The 19159-nt window shown below is 40.7% G+C and overlaps 1 protein-coding gene across 1 annotated transcript; it reads left to right on the top strand.

The window, feature by feature from the left end:
- Positions 1-1903: 1903 nt before the first annotated feature.
- FKTN (fukutin) lies at positions 1904-18081 on the top strand. The gene is made up of 9 exons (XM_027882984.1): positions 1904-2094; positions 3372-3431; positions 5531-5734; positions 7156-7433; positions 8473-8605; positions 10172-10301; positions 11391-11524; positions 12137-12264; positions 15717-18081. The coding sequence occupies exons 1-9, from the start codon at positions 1990-1992 to the stop codon at positions 15928-15930; spliced, it is 1386 nt and encodes a 461-aa protein (XP_027738785.1). The 5' UTR covers positions 1904-1989; the 3' UTR covers positions 15931-18081.
- The last annotated feature ends 1078 nt before the right edge of the window (positions 18082-19159 follow it).

The raw sequence follows: 19159 nt of genomic DNA, 5'->3' as shown, positions 1-19159 counted from the left end.
TGTACCTTCTTCTGCCAGTTCAGTGACTGGGGTCTTGGGACAAAGATACTCAGAAGTGACATGGTTCTTAGTTAACAGTGTCTGAATCTGTTTCAAACATTATGTTGTTATCCCAATAATCTATGTATAATCCTTTTCTTTTTACTGCAGTGTACACCTGACTGGGAGTTTTAGGGGATCAGCTGCTGGGAATTCAGTTTTGAGGCCTGTTCTTGTCTAGGACTGTGGTACACAGACATCAGAACAAGCTGACACCTCCTCACACCAGCCAGCCACTGGCTTGATCTCGGGTATTCAGCTGCAGTTCCTCTTTAAATTTCCCTTTTTGGAAGGAAAGGGGATGTTTACAAGCTAATGTGTAGTAAGAACAAACAATGACTAATGTCCAGCCCTATGTAAGAGCATTTAAATTTTTTTTTTTTTTTTTTTTAGCAAGCTGTAGTGCAACCTGCAACGTGGATTTGATATGCACAAATGTAAAAATGTATTTTTTTCTTTAACATTTAGTTAGAGAAAAGCTTGGAGTGTTTCATACTGTGACTTGTGACTTGCAAGTTTTGGTTTAACTGTCCTAGATGAACATAACATGTGACATTTTACCCTTAAGAGGATCGATTTGTAATATAATAGTTTGCACAGATGTCAAATTTTTGCTGCTAACATCTAGTCCAATTTTTTTTTCTTCTTTTTTTAGTAAATGGGGATATGAAAAATTGCCTTAAGCACTTTAGATTTTTTTAGACTGGTTTTTTTCCTGAACTAGTGTCTCTCCAGTACCCCTCATCATACAAAGATGAGCGATGCCACACTGCTTCCAGTGATGTTTTGTTGCAGTTGGTGCAAGTTCTATACCAGCAGCTGGAGAGGGACATCTGGAGCCGTTTTTCCTATGTGAATCCATTTCAGGGATTTGAGGGGTTGTTCTTTGGCAGTGGATTAGACCTTTTGAAGGTCTGTGGTTGAAGCCAGCAGGCATGTTGTGCTTAATACTCCCTGAGTCTCTCTGCACTGGAGCTGATGTGTGGTGGCAAAACAGAAATATTCTGCTCTGTGACCAAAAGGAGGAGTTCAATTTTTTTTTTTTTTTTAATAATGAGTTAAAAATATTTCACAACTACTTGTGAGGAACTAAAGGGTTTCTTCTTGAGCTCTTAATATATCACACGAGTGTAGTTCCCATTTGATTCTGTGGAAAACAGTATGAGAAAAACTGCATGAACTGCAACAAGGGATGTCAGTGTCAGTATGATTAAAAAAAACATCCAGGGGATATAGGTGCTTCTGCAAACACCAAATATTAAATAAATGGCAAGAGGTGACAGGTTCATTTCTTAGCTGCCCTCTATGCAAAAAAAACAAAAACAAAAACAAAAAAAAAAAAAGAAGAAAAAAAAAAAAAGCAGAGGCCGGCGTATAAATTCTGCATCCTCCCTTGTCCCTTGTTTCATATGAAGACTGAGGGGATAATCTGGAAGAATATTAGCCTTTGTCAGTGTTTTGGTTGGAGGACGGTGATTCTTGAGGGGACGGTGGTCGTGGGGTGACTTGTGTTGGTGTTATCCCCCAGCATAACTTTGTTCGTGGCAGAGGGGAGCCTGGGCGGTGTTCCCCTCGGAGCCGATCCCGGTGGTCCCCCATGTCCCGGTGATTCCCCCTGTGACCGAGCATCCCCGGACAGGAGATGTGGCGGGGCGGGGAGAAAGGGTGGTGGTCGCAGGACAGGGGGGCGTGTGTGTGTGACACGGTGTTTTGTACTAATACAGAAATCCTGGAACCCCCGTGTGCCTCCGCTTTCTTTTTTATCCGGAGCGTGTTTTGGGGGGGGAGAGGGGGGGGGGTTGGGTGTGGTGGTGGGAAGCGCTTTACGACGGCGGGAAGGGGCTGCTTTACGACGCGTCAGGAGGCTTTGCGGCGGGGGCGCCTTACGGCTGAAGCCGCGGCGCGGTGCGGGCAGCCGGGCAGGCGGGTCCGATCCCCCGGCGGCTCCCGATGCAGAAAATCAACAGGAACGCCGTGCTGGCGCTCCTGTCGCTGGCCAGCCTTGTGTTCCTGCTCTTCCAGCTTTGCTACTACAAGTTTTACCTGTCGCAGAAGGTAAGGGAGCGGCTTCCCCTGCGTCTGGAGGTGTAGGCACTGCTGTCGTCTGGGGGTTTGGTCGGCGTTGATCACCCCAACCTCTCCCCTCCCGAAATGCGCTGGAGCGGCTCGAAATTCCCGCAGTGTGGGCGAGGAGGCAGTGTCTGGTAGCAGGGGTACAGTCAGGTTTCAGTTCTCAGGCCGGTATCCAAGTCACTGTGTCATCCAGGGGCATCCCATTGCAATGATGCTCTATGGCTGAGCCACCACGGCTTTTAACCCTCAACTCTTGTTCAAAGACTTTTATATTAAAACTGATGTGAAACCAGGACCCTTCTGAAGGGAGGCAGCGCTTGTTGGCCACAGGTTTTCCAACACTGGTGTCCTGGACAGAAAACTCAACTTCTTCTGCAGTTTTAGTGCTTTGTGGCTCAGTGTTCATAATTTTCTCCGTGTTACAGACTAAGCTCTGCTCTTATACCGGGAGTGGTTTTTATACCTGCTTTTTTATACCTGGAATGCTTTTTATACCTGCTTTTTAAACCCGGAATACTCAGGTGATCTTTGTGTAACAAAAAAGAGTTGTTACTGTAAATTAGGTAAATATTACTGTAAGTTAATTACTCAGGTGTCTTCATAGTTTACAGTTGCAACAGAGGAACTCCTTTTATTTTTATAGAATTGTGTGGGTATCCAGTTTCCTGACTTGGGAGGTGTTTTATTTTTTTATCTTTAATAAATGCAGGCAGTTTTAGTGCCAGGTAGTACTGCAGACTTTGACTTCTTTCTTGCAGTTTCTGATGGTTAAATGTCAGGGCGTTGAACGAGAAATTCTTCTTACTTTTGAAAAGCTTAAAAGCTGAGCCACAAGCTGCCCTGACCTTAATCTTTAAGATTGAATTGTCTAGGATTACACCTGAAAAGACTGAGGCACAGTCCTGCTGTCTCTCTCCCCCTCATGGTAGTTGCCTGACAGTGTTTGTCATCTCCCTATTTTACATTTACTGACATGTTGACTTGGAAACCTGAGGCCTCATCACACAATCCCTGCATGTCTGGAGGTCCCTGAGGCTTGTGTTGTACTTCTAAATATACTAATCCAGGGAAGTTGTTTATGATTTCAGATTCAATGCGGTACTTGAGTGACCAGAGGCAAAACCACAGCCATAACTTCAAAGTGCTTACTTGGATAAATGTCCATGAATGTCCTATTAAGAAATCCCAAGCAAGGATTCAGCTGAAACGGTTTTTTTTTCTCATCTTTCTCTCTCCTCCTCCCCATCTTTCTTAAATAGAATGGAGCAGCTTTTTCCAAAGTCAGAGGAAGCCAGTCAGGCCAAGACAGCACTAGATGGGTATGTACAGTGTCACTGGTTCATACAGCTCTTCCCCATGTCTCATCAGGAACTCACACAGCACTGCATACTCAGGGTCCAATTCTCTTCCCTCTTGATATAGTTCCATAATATAGTTCCAATAATATAAACAATTCCAGTCCTCATAACCCAGTGCCAGGAGTGCCATTAGGTACTTGAAATGAGATATTTTTTTGTTGTTATTGTGCCCTGCTTAAGGTTTGCAGGATTTAACACAGCCAACACATCACCTCACCCTTTTGAGGGAATAGGAAGCTCAGTTATCATATTTGTAGTTAGGCTTTGTTTGGAAACACTTTTGCAGAAGCCTTTTGTTAACTGATCTCCCAGTGGGAAAAGCACAGATGGGTAAAGGGAAGGATGTGCTGTGAGCTGGCTGCCTCTCAGTCCAAATGCAACATGATAACTTTGCTAGTTAGGCATTTAAAGGCCCTGTTTCTGCTGAGCAAGAGGGAAGGTGCTCTGGTTAAGAGCTGCTCCTAGTCAGAATCCAGACCAGCTGTTCCATGGGCTTGCTTGCTTGTGCCAGGAATGTCTCACTGTTCTTGGACATGACACCCATTGGAACTGCCTGCCAGGTGTTGGGAGTTGCAGTCAGCTCCCAGTCTGTGGGCAGGGTTATCCTCAAGGTTTAACTGGCTCTTACCACATCATTAGTGATAAAGCAGAATGTTGCACGGTCCTGCTAGGGACCCACTGCACTCCAAGCTTTCTCCAGAGCCCCTCTAGTGATGTGTCCAAAATAATCTGTTTCAATGTGTTTCTCTTGATGGCTTGACATCAAGGCCATCTCTTTCTACCAGCTATTTGAGTTTCAGCTGAAAGCATCTGTTTTCCTGGAGAAGTGATGGGGTAAGGGAGGGGAAGTAGACACTTTTTGCACAGATTTGCTTCCTATTCATCAGTCTTATCTGACAGTTCTAGTTACAGGTGTAATGTGCGCACATCACTTACCTTTTAGCTCCGTGTAGCTGAAATCAGTAAAAGGGTGGCCTTGCTTCTGCCTTTATCACACAAGTAATGCTGCTGCCAAAACTCTGTGGGTCGCCCACATCCTGTGCTTGTGTTTTCATGTCCCTTTGAAGCCGGAGCTTTTAAGCCATTAAGTTTAAACATTATAGTTGAATACATCAGCAGCATTTTAAATAGTAGGGTGACCATGACTGCTGTCAATGCCTTCTGTGTGCCACGGATGTTTAAATGTGCTTAATTAAAATTCTTCACTGAGTCAAGTTAATAAATCCTCTCATCAAGTACAGAGACTGGTACAGCTTTTAACCCCTTAGCACTTGCATTCTACCTTCTCACTCAGTCCTCTCCCATGTACAGCAGTCCTTGTACCTGAGGTCTGGGCTCCCTGTTTGTGACTGAGTCAAAAGCCTTGGAAAAGTCAAGGTGTGAACCGTGTCCATGGCCTTTGCCTTGCGGTTTTGTGCAGTTTGCCTTTGCCTGGTTTTCCCAGTCACATCCCTGTCCTTCATGTGCTTGGATGGGACTTTGCAGGAGCTGTTGCTCCAGAAGCTTCCTGGGAGTTGAGTTTAAGGTGAACAGAGTTCCCCAGATCCTCCTTTTTAAAGATGGCACAAGATGTGCATTTTCTCAGAACAGCGCCTGATCACCAAGGCCTTTAAAGATGTTGCAGAGAAACCTTGAAATTATACCAGCCATCTCCCTCAGCAGCCACATACACATCACATCTCATTCTATAATCTCAAGTGCTTTCCAACTCAGTCTGGACTTGGAAAGAATCTTGAGTTTAGCCTAGAATCCTTTCTCTAGTCTAGCCCTCCAGAGTTGTAGAAAGTTCTAACTGAAGCTGGGAGGTTGTTACTCCAGTCCTAGAGACCTGAAAAGCCTAAGAGCAGCCTGTTCTTCTGAAAGAGAAAACTTCCATTTCCACAATTGTTTGTGGAAGTAAAATGTGCATTCAGAAGATGTATTAGAAGATAAGATTTCCTTCTTTCAGTGGATTGGGTTTTCTTCTTTCTGTTGGAGTTTTAATGTTATATATATAATATTAGTGTTTAATATTAACCTTTGTATGCTTAAAGATGGTGTTTCTATCCTCTGTCAAATAGCACGTTGTTAGGAAGTTCTTAGGCTTAATATCCAGCCACAATATTCCAGTGTATTTGATTGATCCTTTGATTCTGGGACTGGTTGATAAAGACATTGAGCAGATCAGAAGCTCTCCTGATGGCCCCAGCCCAGAATGCAAGTACTTCTGTGCTCCAAGAGACTTCACTACGTTTGCACTACTGGACAAAACATGGAAACATGAAGTAAGTGTGTGTCTCCAGTACACATTTGTGTATTGTAATGCATTTAGCTGTTCTGTGATGCTGTGACATAGTACTTTCCTGTTTGTATAAAGGCCTCTGAATTCATTTTATGGTAATATTTCAGGCAGAGGAAACTTTGTTTGAAAGTAAAAGTTATCCAGGTACTAGCCTGGATGCATTAAGGGTCATTTAGAGAGAGCTAGAAGTTCTTAGAATATTCATAAACACTTGCAAAGAAAAGAAAGAAGATTGGTTAGAAAGGAAGAAGGAGAACCTTAAGCCTGTGATGTAGGTACAGCTCTTATAAATCTGGAGTTTGGGGATGTATCAAGGAGGAAATGCAGGTATTGATGTGACAAGACCGTAAAGATGATCATAGTCTGCTGGTTTACATTTCTTTTAGTACATCTTTGTACTTAGTACCATTTCACTTACAGCATTGGTACCTCTGCTTTTCTTTGGTGTTAGGAATTTTTTTTATTGGATGTGTTAATAATAGAGATGTAGCTCGTGGTGAAGGACAAAACTGAATCTAAGAGTATCTCATCAGTTCAGTCTAATCTGGAAATATTTATTAGATTTAGTTTGTACAGACTAAAGATACCAATGGCAAACTGCTTTTTGTTTGTTTGGTTTTTTAATAGAAGCAGTAGGAGACAGAATTGTTCTGTTACTATTTCACTGAAGAACTCAAGAGTAGCGTCACTCTGGACTCGATCAGCAGTTGTTTTACCCATGGCTGTAAAGGAATTAAAGAAACTGAGAATAAGTTTGTGTGGCAGCACACTGATATAAATCCATCTCCCCATTCCTTTGTGCTTGATTGATATCTGTAGCATCCAGAGGAGAAGCTGATATGCTTATATAAAACATTCCAAGGGGGGGCAATTGAAAGGATTTTCGGATGCTGATTGGCCCTTTTCTTATCAGCCAGAGTTTCCTTCCCTTTTTATATGGAAATATAAAAGCCTGTTACCTACTGCAGTGTTCTGTGTTTGGTGAAATTCAGATATTTATTTGCATTATAAAATAAGATTTTGCAGTAGAAGTTTTTGTATTAGTGGTGTTGTTATTCAAGGACTTAAGAACACCAAGTGTGGCAGAAGAGTAATTTTAGAGAATGGTTTGAGAATGCAGAGAAGGGTGCTATGGCAAGGAGAAAACCTAGTCCAGGCATGGCTTACAACATTTATTTATTGTCTATTGAACAGTTTGAAGGACAAAATTTAGGAAATAAGGTGGTTTGGAGTTGCTTGTGGCTGTTGGTCTTCAAGGTCTTAGAAATTTTTGATTCATTTGTGCTTAAGTCTGATAGAAAATGAAACCAGGGAATAATGTCAGTTAATAGTAAGCAATTTAGCATTCAGTGTTTGTTTCTCTAATCTTCACCTGCCCCACCTCTTACCTCTCTCATTTTTTAGGTGGGCCTTTTTAGAACTGCTGAGAAAATGGGGTTCCAGTGGCTGAAGATTATAAACAAGGACCCCCGCTTGGATGGGATGGATGACCTGTCTGGAATGGAAATTCCCTTGCACTACATATTCAAGCTTGCATCTCATGCCATTCACCTGGTAGTCTTCTATGAGAGGAGTGGGAATTACCTGTGGCATGGCCCCCTGAGGCTCAAGCACCACATGGACAGAAAGTTTGTGCCTTTCCGGAAATTGCACTTTGGTCGCTACCCTGGAGCATATGAAAAGTGAGTTCAGAATAGGGGAAGGAAAAAGCCATAATGGCACTTCCAAAATAACTTCTGTGTATAAAAGTACTCTCTTTCTTGAAGCCGGGTTGTAAAACTTAGCTCATGTGTGGTTCAGAACCATAAAGTGCAGGTAAAATAAGGTATGAAGGTAAATCCAATTCCGATTTACCTGAAAACAAGAGCTTCACACTATTCATAAATTAAGAGCTACATTTTGGAGCAAGTTGCTCTGTAGCCAGATTGAAGCAGACAGAAAGGTGATAGAGGTCAGAGCAGTCATGACTGAGGTTGAAGGTACCAGAGGATCTTCTGCTATGGTCAGTGGTTTGCCATTTATATGTTTAAAAGTTTGAAATCTTTTGATAGCCACCTGTGCTATCAACACAGGGGGGAAGTAGAAGTGGCAAGAAATTTATTATTACCTAATAGATACCACAGTGTATCCAAAAGTTGAGTGCAGATATGGAACATTAAATGAAAAGGGGAAACAACAGAAATCCATTCAGGAGCAGTGCAAATAATCTAAATTGCTAAAATTAAATGCTAAAAAATTTGAATAAAGAGAGGTGACATTTGTACCATAAAGACATGTGCCAATCACTGTATCTAACCCATGCTCTTAATGTTCTGTGAGGATTCTTTTCTAATTTTTAAAAGCAAATAGCCTCAAAGTACAGGGTAAAATTTGGTTCTTGAGCACATCCCACACTTAGACAACTAACCAAATACTCTGAATTTTCAAATCCTCTGAACATTCCTGAACAAATTCAGTGCAAGCTGTGAGTCAGTAAAGGAATCAGTGATCTGACATCCTAACTATGGGCTTGTGGGCATAGAAATTCTTTTTCAACTTTGTAAGGGCAATTTGTTGAAGCTCTTGTTGCTTTCTTTTTATATAATTGAGTTTGGTTGTATTTGGACAAAGGAACCACTACCTTAAGAGTGCATTAAGATTATAACTTGAGTTAGAGGAAGAAGTGCCTTGTGGTTTGTAAAGAATTAAATGGAGTAATGTGTTTTCTTCCTTTCCCTGCAGACCAGAACTTCTGCATGTTTTCATTGACGACTTAAAAGTTCAAATCCCAAAAAATCCGTCCAGTTTTCTAGAGGAGATGTCACACTCTAGATTCCTTGAATGTAGGTACAGAGAAGCTCGGGCTTTCTTTCAGGTTAGTGGTAATCAGGTGGGATGTAATGTGTGTTCTCACTGACTGATCCAAACCTAGGAACAGTTCACTCTTTGCCTAAATGGGACCGTTTGCATACCTAAAGCTTAAACACAGACCCTGATTCTAATTCCATAGAGTTCAGGTGGTAATAAAACCAAAACTTTACCTGAAGATTATGAGGGAGCAACACGTCCATAGTTCTCACATGCTGTTACTGTTAAATAGGTCTCATGTAAATAAGAGTAAGATATTGTGTATCTTTGTGACTGAAACCTTTCCTTAAGACAATTCTCAAAGTTTTTTGTAGTGTTTCACTTTACATTTTTTGAACCATGCAGTTTCACGTTCTTAATTTGGCTCATTTGAAATGGTATATTAATTTCAAAGTGACTTATTTAATTGCTTTTTTGACTATGTAAGCTAATGGGTTTACCACTATTTAGAGCATTGTATTGCTAACCGATTTAGTAGAGAGCAGAAAAGTTTCTCCTGCAGTCTGGGCAGCAATTTGTAACTTGAAAGGGGACATGAGTTATAAAGTGATCAAGAGTTACCACACTCTGGTAAGACTGTGGTGGCAGAATCAGGTCACTGAATCTCAGCCATCTCTGAGCTCATGAAAGGGGAAAAAAGGACAGTAGAGGCTCCATTCTTCAGTCATTTATGTCTTGGGGAAAGTGAGAACCATTCTTGTTCAGTCTAGTAGGCTGTGACTTCCCGTATGTGTAGCAGGCGAGTCACTTAATCCCAGGGTGTGTCATCACTTCTCATGTGAAAGACAGGAAGGTCTATTCCCCTTCAGCTCCAGAGTTTCCAGGCAATAATCACCTCCAGGCAGAGAAAATGTGGCTTTGAATGTTTATTGAACTTTGTTGGAGCTTGAATATTGAGATAAGCAGGTGGCACCTGTTTAGAAAAGTACTAATTCCAGCTGTTTGTTGCCCAAGAGCTCTTCAAGAAATCAGCCATGAGGCTGAGTGGTGTGTTGTTCCTTTGTTATAATCGGTGACATTTGCCCAGCCTGCCATGCTGATTTTTGACTTTGCAGATCCTGACACAATTGTGGATGGAAGATGTGCAGGGATTTGTGTTCACGGTATTCACTCCGTGGCAGTTTTTCATTCAACATCCAGTTGTAACACTTGGTGGCGCCAGATAAACTAATCATGGAGTCCTGGAGGTTGGAAAAGCCTTAATGTGCCGAAAGGGACTGATTCTGGCCCTTTGTTCCCCCTGGGCTTAGGTTATTGACTTCAGCATGTGCTCATCCATATTGCTGCAAAGTGATGAGAATCAGTGTCTAATATGTATTTTCTTATCCTATTCTACTGTGAATTTGCATTCTAGTGGTTTGGAAATACTGAAGATTGATGTTCCACAGTTTAAATTTAAACTTGCCATTTCAGTGCACGGTCTCAAAGTGAGCTGTATGTGTAAAACCAGATACTAGTCCAGATATTAGATAAGTAACTTTTTTTAAGTAATTTTTCCTTGGGACACTAAAAAGAATGAAGGGACATGTTTGCTCTCCGACAATAACTTTCTTACTCTTCCTTTGCCTTCCAGCTGTATCCTGATGATGCCTCTCTTGATGCAGTTGAATTCAGAATAAAAGCAAAATCCTTGCTTCACCTGGCTGCCCTGACACTGAATAACTTGGGAGTAAAGTTCTGGCTGAGCAGTGGAACGTGCCTTGGTAAAACATTTGTTGTGTTGCATTTTTAATCTCATCTGAAATTTTAAACATTTCATCCTCCATTACTTGTCATGCCAGCAGAGGCCAAATGTACTGGGTTGGAAGGTAATATGTGGCATTAGCTATATTGAAATAGGCCTTTTTGCTCCTGACAAAATGCTTTCTTTAGAATCCTGAGCCCTGGAGATGCTGGGCAAATTTCCGCTGAAGCATTTAATGTTGACAGTTATCTATGTTGTGTTCATCACTGCTAGAAAGTAATCAACAGTTCCCTAATTTGTGTGACTTGGAATCTACTGAAATGATAGTGGGGAAACACAGTGATGGGCACTTATTTCTGCTGTACATGTAGACTCACCTGATTTTTCTCATTGTGCAATTTAATGCTTATCACTGACTTTTAAAGCGTAGTTCATGTTTATTCATTTTTAAAAACCAACCTTCTAATACAATGTCAGCCTATTAGAGTAGGTAATGCAAGTTTTCAGTTCTGCTGAAGGTGGAAATAGTATCTTATCCCTGGTGAGGATTCTTTTGTTATTGAAACAGTTTGTGAAAACTTGTGTGCACATTTGACTTGTATTTTTTAATCCTGGGGAATATAATTTTCTGAATGAACAGTTACTAAAAGCTCCCTTAATGAAAGAGACAAAAGGGTGTCCTTCTTCTTTTTCTGTGTTGCAGTGGTGATTAGAAGATGATTAACATCTTGAATGCTCTATAAAACAATAGTTGCAAATCAGAAGCACAGCTGTAGCCCTGTAGCTGTTCATTGCTGATTAGATTTGGGCCCAGATAAAGAATATTTTTTCTATAAATACATTTAGATTAGAAAACTGAAGGTATTTTATCTTTGAAAGAGTTAGTGCTTTCCCTCTCATTCTTGGCTTTCTGGGGGGAAAGAGCGGTGACTGTAAGTGCGGTAACATTTGTTTTCTTTGTGGTTCATTTCAAACTTGTTTATGGCCTCAATCAAAGACTTCTGCCTGGCAACCTCATGGCAATTCGTTTTTATCTTGCTTTTGTTCTACTGAATTCATGTTCCTCAATTAAACCTAATTTTTTTCTGTTTCGTTTTCTCCCCCTCAGGCTGGTATAGACAGTGCAATGTCATTCCTCACAGCAAAGATGTGGATTTGGGAATCTTTATAAGGGACTACAAAGCAGAAATCATTCCAGCCTTTCAGAAGGCAGGGTTGCCACTGAAGCACAAATTTGGCAAGGTATAGAGGTTATGAACACTTTACTTCATGTAGGTTTGGAAGTCTGAGTACCGTTGCAGATCACTTACGTAGAAGTGAATATCTGAAGTCTCCTCATCAGACAGTTACTCAGTAGGGTTTTACCTAAACACAGAATGGCTGATTTTTGTGTGTCCTCTTGGATTATGTATGAGAAAATACCCTTCTTAATAGCTTTAGCTTTGTTTGGAAGTCTGAATTTCACTTCAGAAGTGTTTATTGAGTTTTATAGGGGTCTAATCTGTGTCAGTGGTGCTGAGGAAACATAAGGCAGAATTTAGTCCTTGAGATTGGATGGGCCTCGTCATATTGGGAGGATTGGCCCTGAGATTATTTTGCTTCTGGCAGAAGGCAAGGAGATGGTGCTGAAGCTTTTGAGGCCAAAGGGAAGAAAGAGAAGGTAGCTCCATGGAGGTGCAAAAAATTTCCAAGGTTCTTAAGGCATTTTAAAAAATGGCAAAATTAGTATGGTTTCTTTGCTTAGGATAGAAGTCACCCTGTATATCTGATGGAAACAGTTTTGTTTTCTGACCTGCTGATGAAAGTTGCCTTGTGTTTTTATGTATATGTACGTTGTGTATTTTTGTCTTGCAGGTGGAAGACAGTTTGGAACTCTCTTTTCAGGGAGCAGAGGATGTGAAACTTGATATTTTTTTCTTCTATGAAGAGGAGGACCACATATGGAATGGAGGAACTCAAGCCAAGTCGGGCAAGAAATTTAAGTAAGAACTGGATTTGTACCACTGATAGGAAAGAAACTGAAGAAGTTACTGTTTAGTATTGGCATTTCTTTGTGTTGTGCAGATTTTGCACTCTGAGACCAGGGAAGTAGAAAGAAAACGGTCCAGTGCCTTACTAGAGAGGTGCTGGCCTTGTGAAATCCAAAGCAGTGCTGGCATATCATGTATCAAGCAGATCTTATCTTACTGTGACAAGCTCCAAAGTTACATAAACACCGAGAAAGAAATCTCTAAAACACAAATGAATTTTGCAGTAGAAAATTAATCCTTAGGCAACTTGAGGAGGCATTATGGCAAAAAACCCTCGACTGTCCTTGCAAAGTAAACCCCATAATTTGGTATTTTAAGGTAATGATTTGGAATACTTTATTGACTGTAGTGTTGTGACAGCAATGCACGGCTGCTTATTGTTCATGTTGTGAAAACTGAATTTTGAATAGGGTCCCAGGTTTTTTGTTTCATACTCTTCAGTATTAAATCAGCAACAGCTTCCTAATCTATTCAGCAAACTTAATATAGGTTTTGTGAATTAAATTTGTTTCTTTCCATCACCCACCTTCTCTCAGAAGGAGACAGTTGCAGACTAATTGAAAACCTTTCTGACTTCTATAGGATTTCATTATCTTTTATATTTTCCCTGAACTGTATTTGCTTATATTTGTCTAACAGGAACTTAATGAACACTGTGGCAGAACATCTAGTTGGTGATAGTGTCCGAGTCCTTGTCTTAGTTTCTTAGTTCTTAAAAGTTACAAATGTGGCTTTCTAGTTCAATAAGAACTAAATAATAACTTTGCTTAGGCATAGGAGTATAAGGAAGCCAACCCTCTAGTTCTGAGCTAGTGCTTCTTATGCTTAGTTTAATGCTTACAGAAAAGGAGCAAGAAAACTGCTTGTTTACCATGATAAAGGCCCTAAGCCCTGACAGAACTGTTCAGAATCCTTAGCCAAATAATTCCAGGTATGTATTATTCCAAACACATTCTCAGAAAGAGGAAAAAGATCCAACTTTTGTAACTGTGAGATGTGATCATTGGTAGGTTTGATGTGAATGACCCCCAGTTTTGCTTAGTCTTCAGCCCTGTCAGAATTTTGGAGGAAGGTAAAGTAAGGAGGTCAGTCGAAAGGGAGGTCATTGTTTGGTCATGCTGAATCCTAAATCCACTCTAACAATTTAAAGGAATCTCACCAGCTGATTACGTGGTATCAGAAGAGATATTGGTAGCTCCTAGATTATCACAGAGAAGAGTGGAATTTCTCTTCGAAGATATTTAAGTTTTTAAACCTGAAATGTAAAAGATGTCCTCTTCAGAAAGCTAAATATGTGCAAAGGCATACTTTCTGTACATCTTGCCACATGAAAGCATGGAGAACCAAAGCATGGAGAACCGAAGCTTCTGTCCTTTAGTTTCTAAAATATCTTTTCACAGTCAATTTTAGTCTCTGTTTCCTTGGAGAGCTGGTTTCCAAACCTCACAGTCTGCATGTTTTGCATTCCCACGTACAGAAATATTTCCCCAGCATTGCAGACACAAACAGACACGTGCATCTTCCTTATCTTGTCTCGGAGTTGCAGCAGTTGAGACATGTTTGTTTACAGAATTAATACTGGACAGTTGCATTCTCCAGCAGAGAATTGGTGTCTACAAAACCTGACTCTGGGAACCAGATCTGTACTTTAGGCTTTAATCCTTAAAATGAGTTAATTCTGTAGGTTTTTATCTAAGAGGACTTTCTTTAAGTGTCTGATCCTTTCAGTACTTCCATGTCCAAAGACTGATAAAACTGAAATTGGAAGAAAAAATTGTGAGTATTGTGTATGTACAAGAACCTTGCCCCAGCAACTTGGCATGAGCAATTGGTGACCAAGGATTCCAGTAGTATGAAGCATTACTGAAAAGCATTGTTTTCTGTCCGTCAGCGTAAACATCAGATTTTAATAAAAGTTAAATGATTATTTGGGTAAAAATTCCAACTGACTTCTTAATTTGCAGATTAGTTTACTTAAATTACTACTATGGAGAACATAACAGGTATTATTCTGAGTTTTCTCTCTGGAGGATCTCATTTCAGTGGTTTGCTAATAGCTTTTTTTTTTTGTATATATGTCCACCGATTTCTGACAAATTAGTGATTTCCTGGGTTAGTAAAAGCTGAAGAGAATCACAGAACAGATTGGCTTGGAAGGGACCTTAAAGACCATTTCATTCCAACCCCCTGCTGTGGTTGCTCCAAGCCCTGTCCAACCTGGTCTTGAACACTTCCAGAGATGGGGTAGCCACAGCTTCTCTGGGCAGCCTTGTGCCAGGGCCTCACCACCCTCACAGAGAAGAATTTCTTCTTACTGTCTGACCTAATCCTGCTTTTTCCAGTTCAAAGCCATTCCCCCTTCTCCTATCCTGATGTGCCCCTGTCAGAAGTCCCTCTCTGGTTCTCTCCTAAGCCCCCTGTAGGTACTGTAGGACTGCTTTAAGTTCTACCCATAACCTTCTCCAGGCTGAACAACCCCAACTCTCTGAGCGTGTCTTCACTCAAAATAGTTATTTGATGTTCACAAATCCAGTAAAACAGTTTGTTTACCTTATTTTCGCCTTGGTAGCTTGCGTTCTTTTGCTTTTTTGTTTAGTTTACAGTTAGTCAGTAGTTTCTGAATATATATCCAGAAAATGTTTGATTACTTTGTTCTTTCCCTCCATTCAAAGCAAAAAGCGCAGTTATTTTCTGATGCTGTTTGCTCAGAGCTTAGAAATAAAATTAACATTATGCTTACAAGAACATGGAGGGGGTGGTTCTAGTTCGTGCAAATGCACAAATCTTTTAACTCTTTTTCAAAAGGACTAAGTACTTATGGTTTCATTTTAATCTCTGGAAAGGAATTTTAAGATAACTGGTTTTGTTTGGGTTTTTTGTTTCTTTGTTTGTTTTTTTTTTGTGGCAGTCTTCAGAGCTTCAGAAGTGGGAGTTATCCTCTGCAGGAACAGTACATAGACTTTGGCATTTATTTGTTTAACACATTGACTCTGACACTGTGCTCCTATAAGGTGTCATCCTGATTAAACTCTGCAGTTTACCTGTGAACTTACACTGCTCTAAGCCTGTCTCACCCTCTTGACACCTTTCTAAAGAGGGAACTGTTAAACCCCATTTGTAAGTGAAAAAAGAGACAGGGACCAAGTGATTTCCTATAGGTGGCAGAATGATATGGGAATAAGCAGGAAAAGAATTAGGAATGCTCCTTCCTACACGAGGCAAATTTTCACCAGTTACTGTTGATAACATCCTTGTTCTGTATGTAAATAGTATTTTACAGATAAGAAGTTATGAAAAAAGAGAAAAAAGAGTTAAATAAGCAGCTTTCTTTCTCCTTGAACTTACTTACTGAGAGGTTTATGTCAGTCTTCTGCCAGTGACTGTGTTCTTTTGTTATGACACAGGTATTTCTTTCCAAAGTTCACTTTGTGCTGGACTGAGTTTGTAGAACTCAAGGTGCATGTGCCCTGTGAAACTCTTCAGTATGTTGAAGCCAACTATGGCCCAGACTGGAAGGTTCCTGTGAAGGTCTGGGACTGGAAAAGCTCCCCATCCAACGTGCAGGACAACGGTGTCTGGCCTGTCAATGAGTGGGACGATGTCATCCAGATCTACTGACCCCTGACTGCTGCCAGAACATGCCTGCTGCCCTCAGAACTGTCCACTTGTGATTCCCTGTTGTCCAAAGGCATCAACATCCCTTCCTTTTGAAACTTCTCATGTGTTTCCTAAAAAGACCTTTACCTTCTTTTTGCTTAACAGGTATTTTTTCATCACCTTCACTATGCATTTTCCAGGTGGTTAAAGGAGAAGATGAAAGGCACATGAAGAGAAGGGAAGCTGAAAGAAAAGCTGCAGAAAGGAAGTAGAGAAGAAATGTTGCAGTATATCAGCAGTTGACTGTTTTAAGTGTAAACAGTGGCCATGTGACTTCAACTTTACTGAGATCATCAAAACCTTCAGACTGTTCACTTCTCAAGCTTCAGAGAGGGTTGAGATGGAAAAATCTCAGGTAAGTCCCTCTTTTTTCAAAGGAGATCCTGTAAATATTCATCTTCTAAACACTAGAGTTACAAGTACCTCAGATGTCCTTGATTTGAGACTGACACATTCCTACAATAAGCAACAAGTTGCTCTTGGGAGTGGAGTGTTTCTATTGCATGGAACCTATATGGCCAAGCTGCTTTACATCTAGGAGGTAACAGTGTAATACTAAATGAATGGATGGAGAAACTATCCACATTGGACATCTTCCAATCTGCTTTCTTCTTTTTTAAGAACATGAAGTTGCACGCTGCTGGGATGTATTTCCCATGAAAAGAATAAAATTCTGGTCCTGACATCCCAGTTCTTGTGTTCTCCGTGTGAAAGTTTTGACTGGGTTTCAGAAAATTAGAGCTATCCCAGCTATCTTGCAAGTAGGTAGAAATGGGGCTTGTTCACAGTTGCCTGTTTCACATGGGCTTACAGAACAGAGGCCTCTGGGCACTTCAGATCTTCCTTCTCAGCATCAGCAGGACTGTGTACAAATACTAACTGGTTCATCAAATTTCCAGCAGCATAATTGAAAGTGAAGTGTCAGTGCAGTATGAGGCTTTGGATGGGAAGAAAGTGGAAGCCTGACAGCTCTCTCCTGCTTCTGATTGTGCTTTTGGTTAATGAAGTGAGTTTTCTTCAGCAATTTGGAGGGGGATATTCACTTTTAAAGGAGTGTGTGTCCAAGTTTGTTCCAGTCATGCTGTGCAGGGGATGACAAGGGCACTGGAGCTGCTTGTGAGTTACAACTACAGTACATGGTACAGACCCAGGAGTACTGGTGAGCCAGCACCAAGGCACTGGATGGAGCTCATGTTTACTTGCAGCAAACCCATATCTGTTCATCTGCAGTTTCTAACCATGTCCAAAGTGTGTCCAGTTCCGGACAGGTGGCATAGCCACAGCCCTGTGACGGTTTTACTGCTGCATCATTCCAGATGCACTCTGGGGCTTCCCTGCTATTGGTGCCCTGGAGTGTGCTGCATGCTTTTTCCTGCCAGTCCCTTCAGTTTCAGTTTCTCTTGCCACTGGAGCTCCCAGAGTGAATTATTCAGCTTCTGGCAGCGACTTGTCATGATGGCTCTTCAGTTGGTATGGTAACTTCATTAGCTTGCCTAATTAAGAAAAGAGAGATGTGAAATCCTCCTAACTTGGTAAACATTGCATCATATAAGGGATAATTTCTCAGGTAGAATTTTCTGTATTTTTTCCTTTACGTTAAAAAAGCCAATGTTCTTATGGTTTTCATGTTTGTAAGCCTGTTGTCATGAACTTCTATGTTTAATAACATGCAAAAAGCCTGTAAGTTTTTCAAATGTGATAGATGCTTAAGAATGAAAGAAGAGATACTGTCAGACAATTATAATCCTGTCAAATTTTTGACTTTGTATTTGTAGATGAAAAGACTAATGGAAAAAAAAAATGCATGTCTCTGAAAGGGAAAATGTCTTTAACAGTTGATTATGCCTGTAAGGTATTCTTGAGGTTAAAATATTTTCTCTTCAGAAGATACAAGTGTGTGTTTAACACTGATTAAAAGAAGAAGAGTCTAATTTGCAGCTCAGGATGCTGTTTCATCCTTTATTTTGCCATCTTGGGCAGCATTTAACACATTGCATTGCAGTTACCGTGACATAATGAATGCACAGAGAAAAATTTTGAACTGTTTCTTACACTGCTTATTGACTGTCTTGAGCTTTTATTTTTTAATAAAGATAACTTGGACACAAAAAACATATCTGCAATAAGGCAGATGCCCATTGGTAGTAGAAAGAATCCTTCAACTGCACAAACAGATTGCACTTCTGGATGTCTCCTGTCATGTTTTGTGCGGTGTCCTGACCAGAGATCTCCTGCTTGGACACAGATGGAATCCCAAGGGGTGGTGTAAACATCATGGAACTGCTGCTGTTGAAAAGTTTGAGGCTGCAGCCTCACCGTTCCCATAGAAACAACAAGATCTAGGCACATTTCCTGCTAAATTCTCCTGAATTGCCTCATCTGAAATGGAATCTTAATTCTGTGTTACCTTCTTAACTTACTAACCACCTTCGTTTTGAAAGTGCTCTGCAGAGGAGGACAATTTCTAAATTCTGTTAGTGGTCTTGAACAACATCATGTGAAGTCCTTTGACTTTTCTGCAGCAAACAAGGCACTTTAGGTATGTGCAGCTGTTAAAGAAACCAAAATGTTCAAAGCTACAGAATAGAAAGAACCAAGAAAGACTGAAGAAATAGCATTGCCTGAAGAGAAAGGACCATAAAAGGCCACTTTCAAAAGCCTTAAAGGGTGGTTGCAAAAAGGAAGGGGTATATGTGTTCTCTTTCTGTGGTTGGTAGGAAATAAAAGTAAATGGGAGGAATGCCAGTTGAAGCACCTGTGTAGAAACTGGAGTATTTTACTTATGGAAATGTGTAAAACCTCTCAGAACACATCAGACAAATGTCAGTCAAAACTGACTGTAGTTAAGGATTGACTGTAGTTAATCCTGTCTTCCAGCTGGGGAGGGAGTTCGTATTTCTAGGAGCTAATGCTGTAGTTGTTTTCCATAACTTTCTGCTTTTACAAAATGGAAATTGGAACCATATGAGCTTAAGAAGGGTTCTATTTCTAGAATCAGATACTAGAGGTCATACTGACAGTGATAGTGAATTGCCAGTGCTCTGTGTTTGAGTCTTTCCCTGCTGTCCAAGTGAAAAAGAAGCAGCTGATCTCTTTATGCTCTTTCTCTTGAAACATAGTCTGTGAGATGCTGGTTCCTGGTGTTTAACAGCCTTCATCCTTTGCTGCTTTAGAATTCTCTACTCTCATC

Source organism: Empidonax traillii, unplaced genomic scaffold, assembly GCF_003031625.1.
Source record: "Empidonax traillii isolate 1590-97213 ecotype Southwest subspecies unplaced genomic scaffold, ASM303162v1 scaffold116:size1738432, whole genome shotgun sequence".
NCBI lineage: Eukaryota > Metazoa > Chordata > Aves > Passeriformes > Tyrannidae > Empidonax > Empidonax traillii.
The sequence above is the reverse complement of the archived record's forward strand: the minus strand, read 5'-3'. Positions and strand labels throughout refer to the sequence as shown.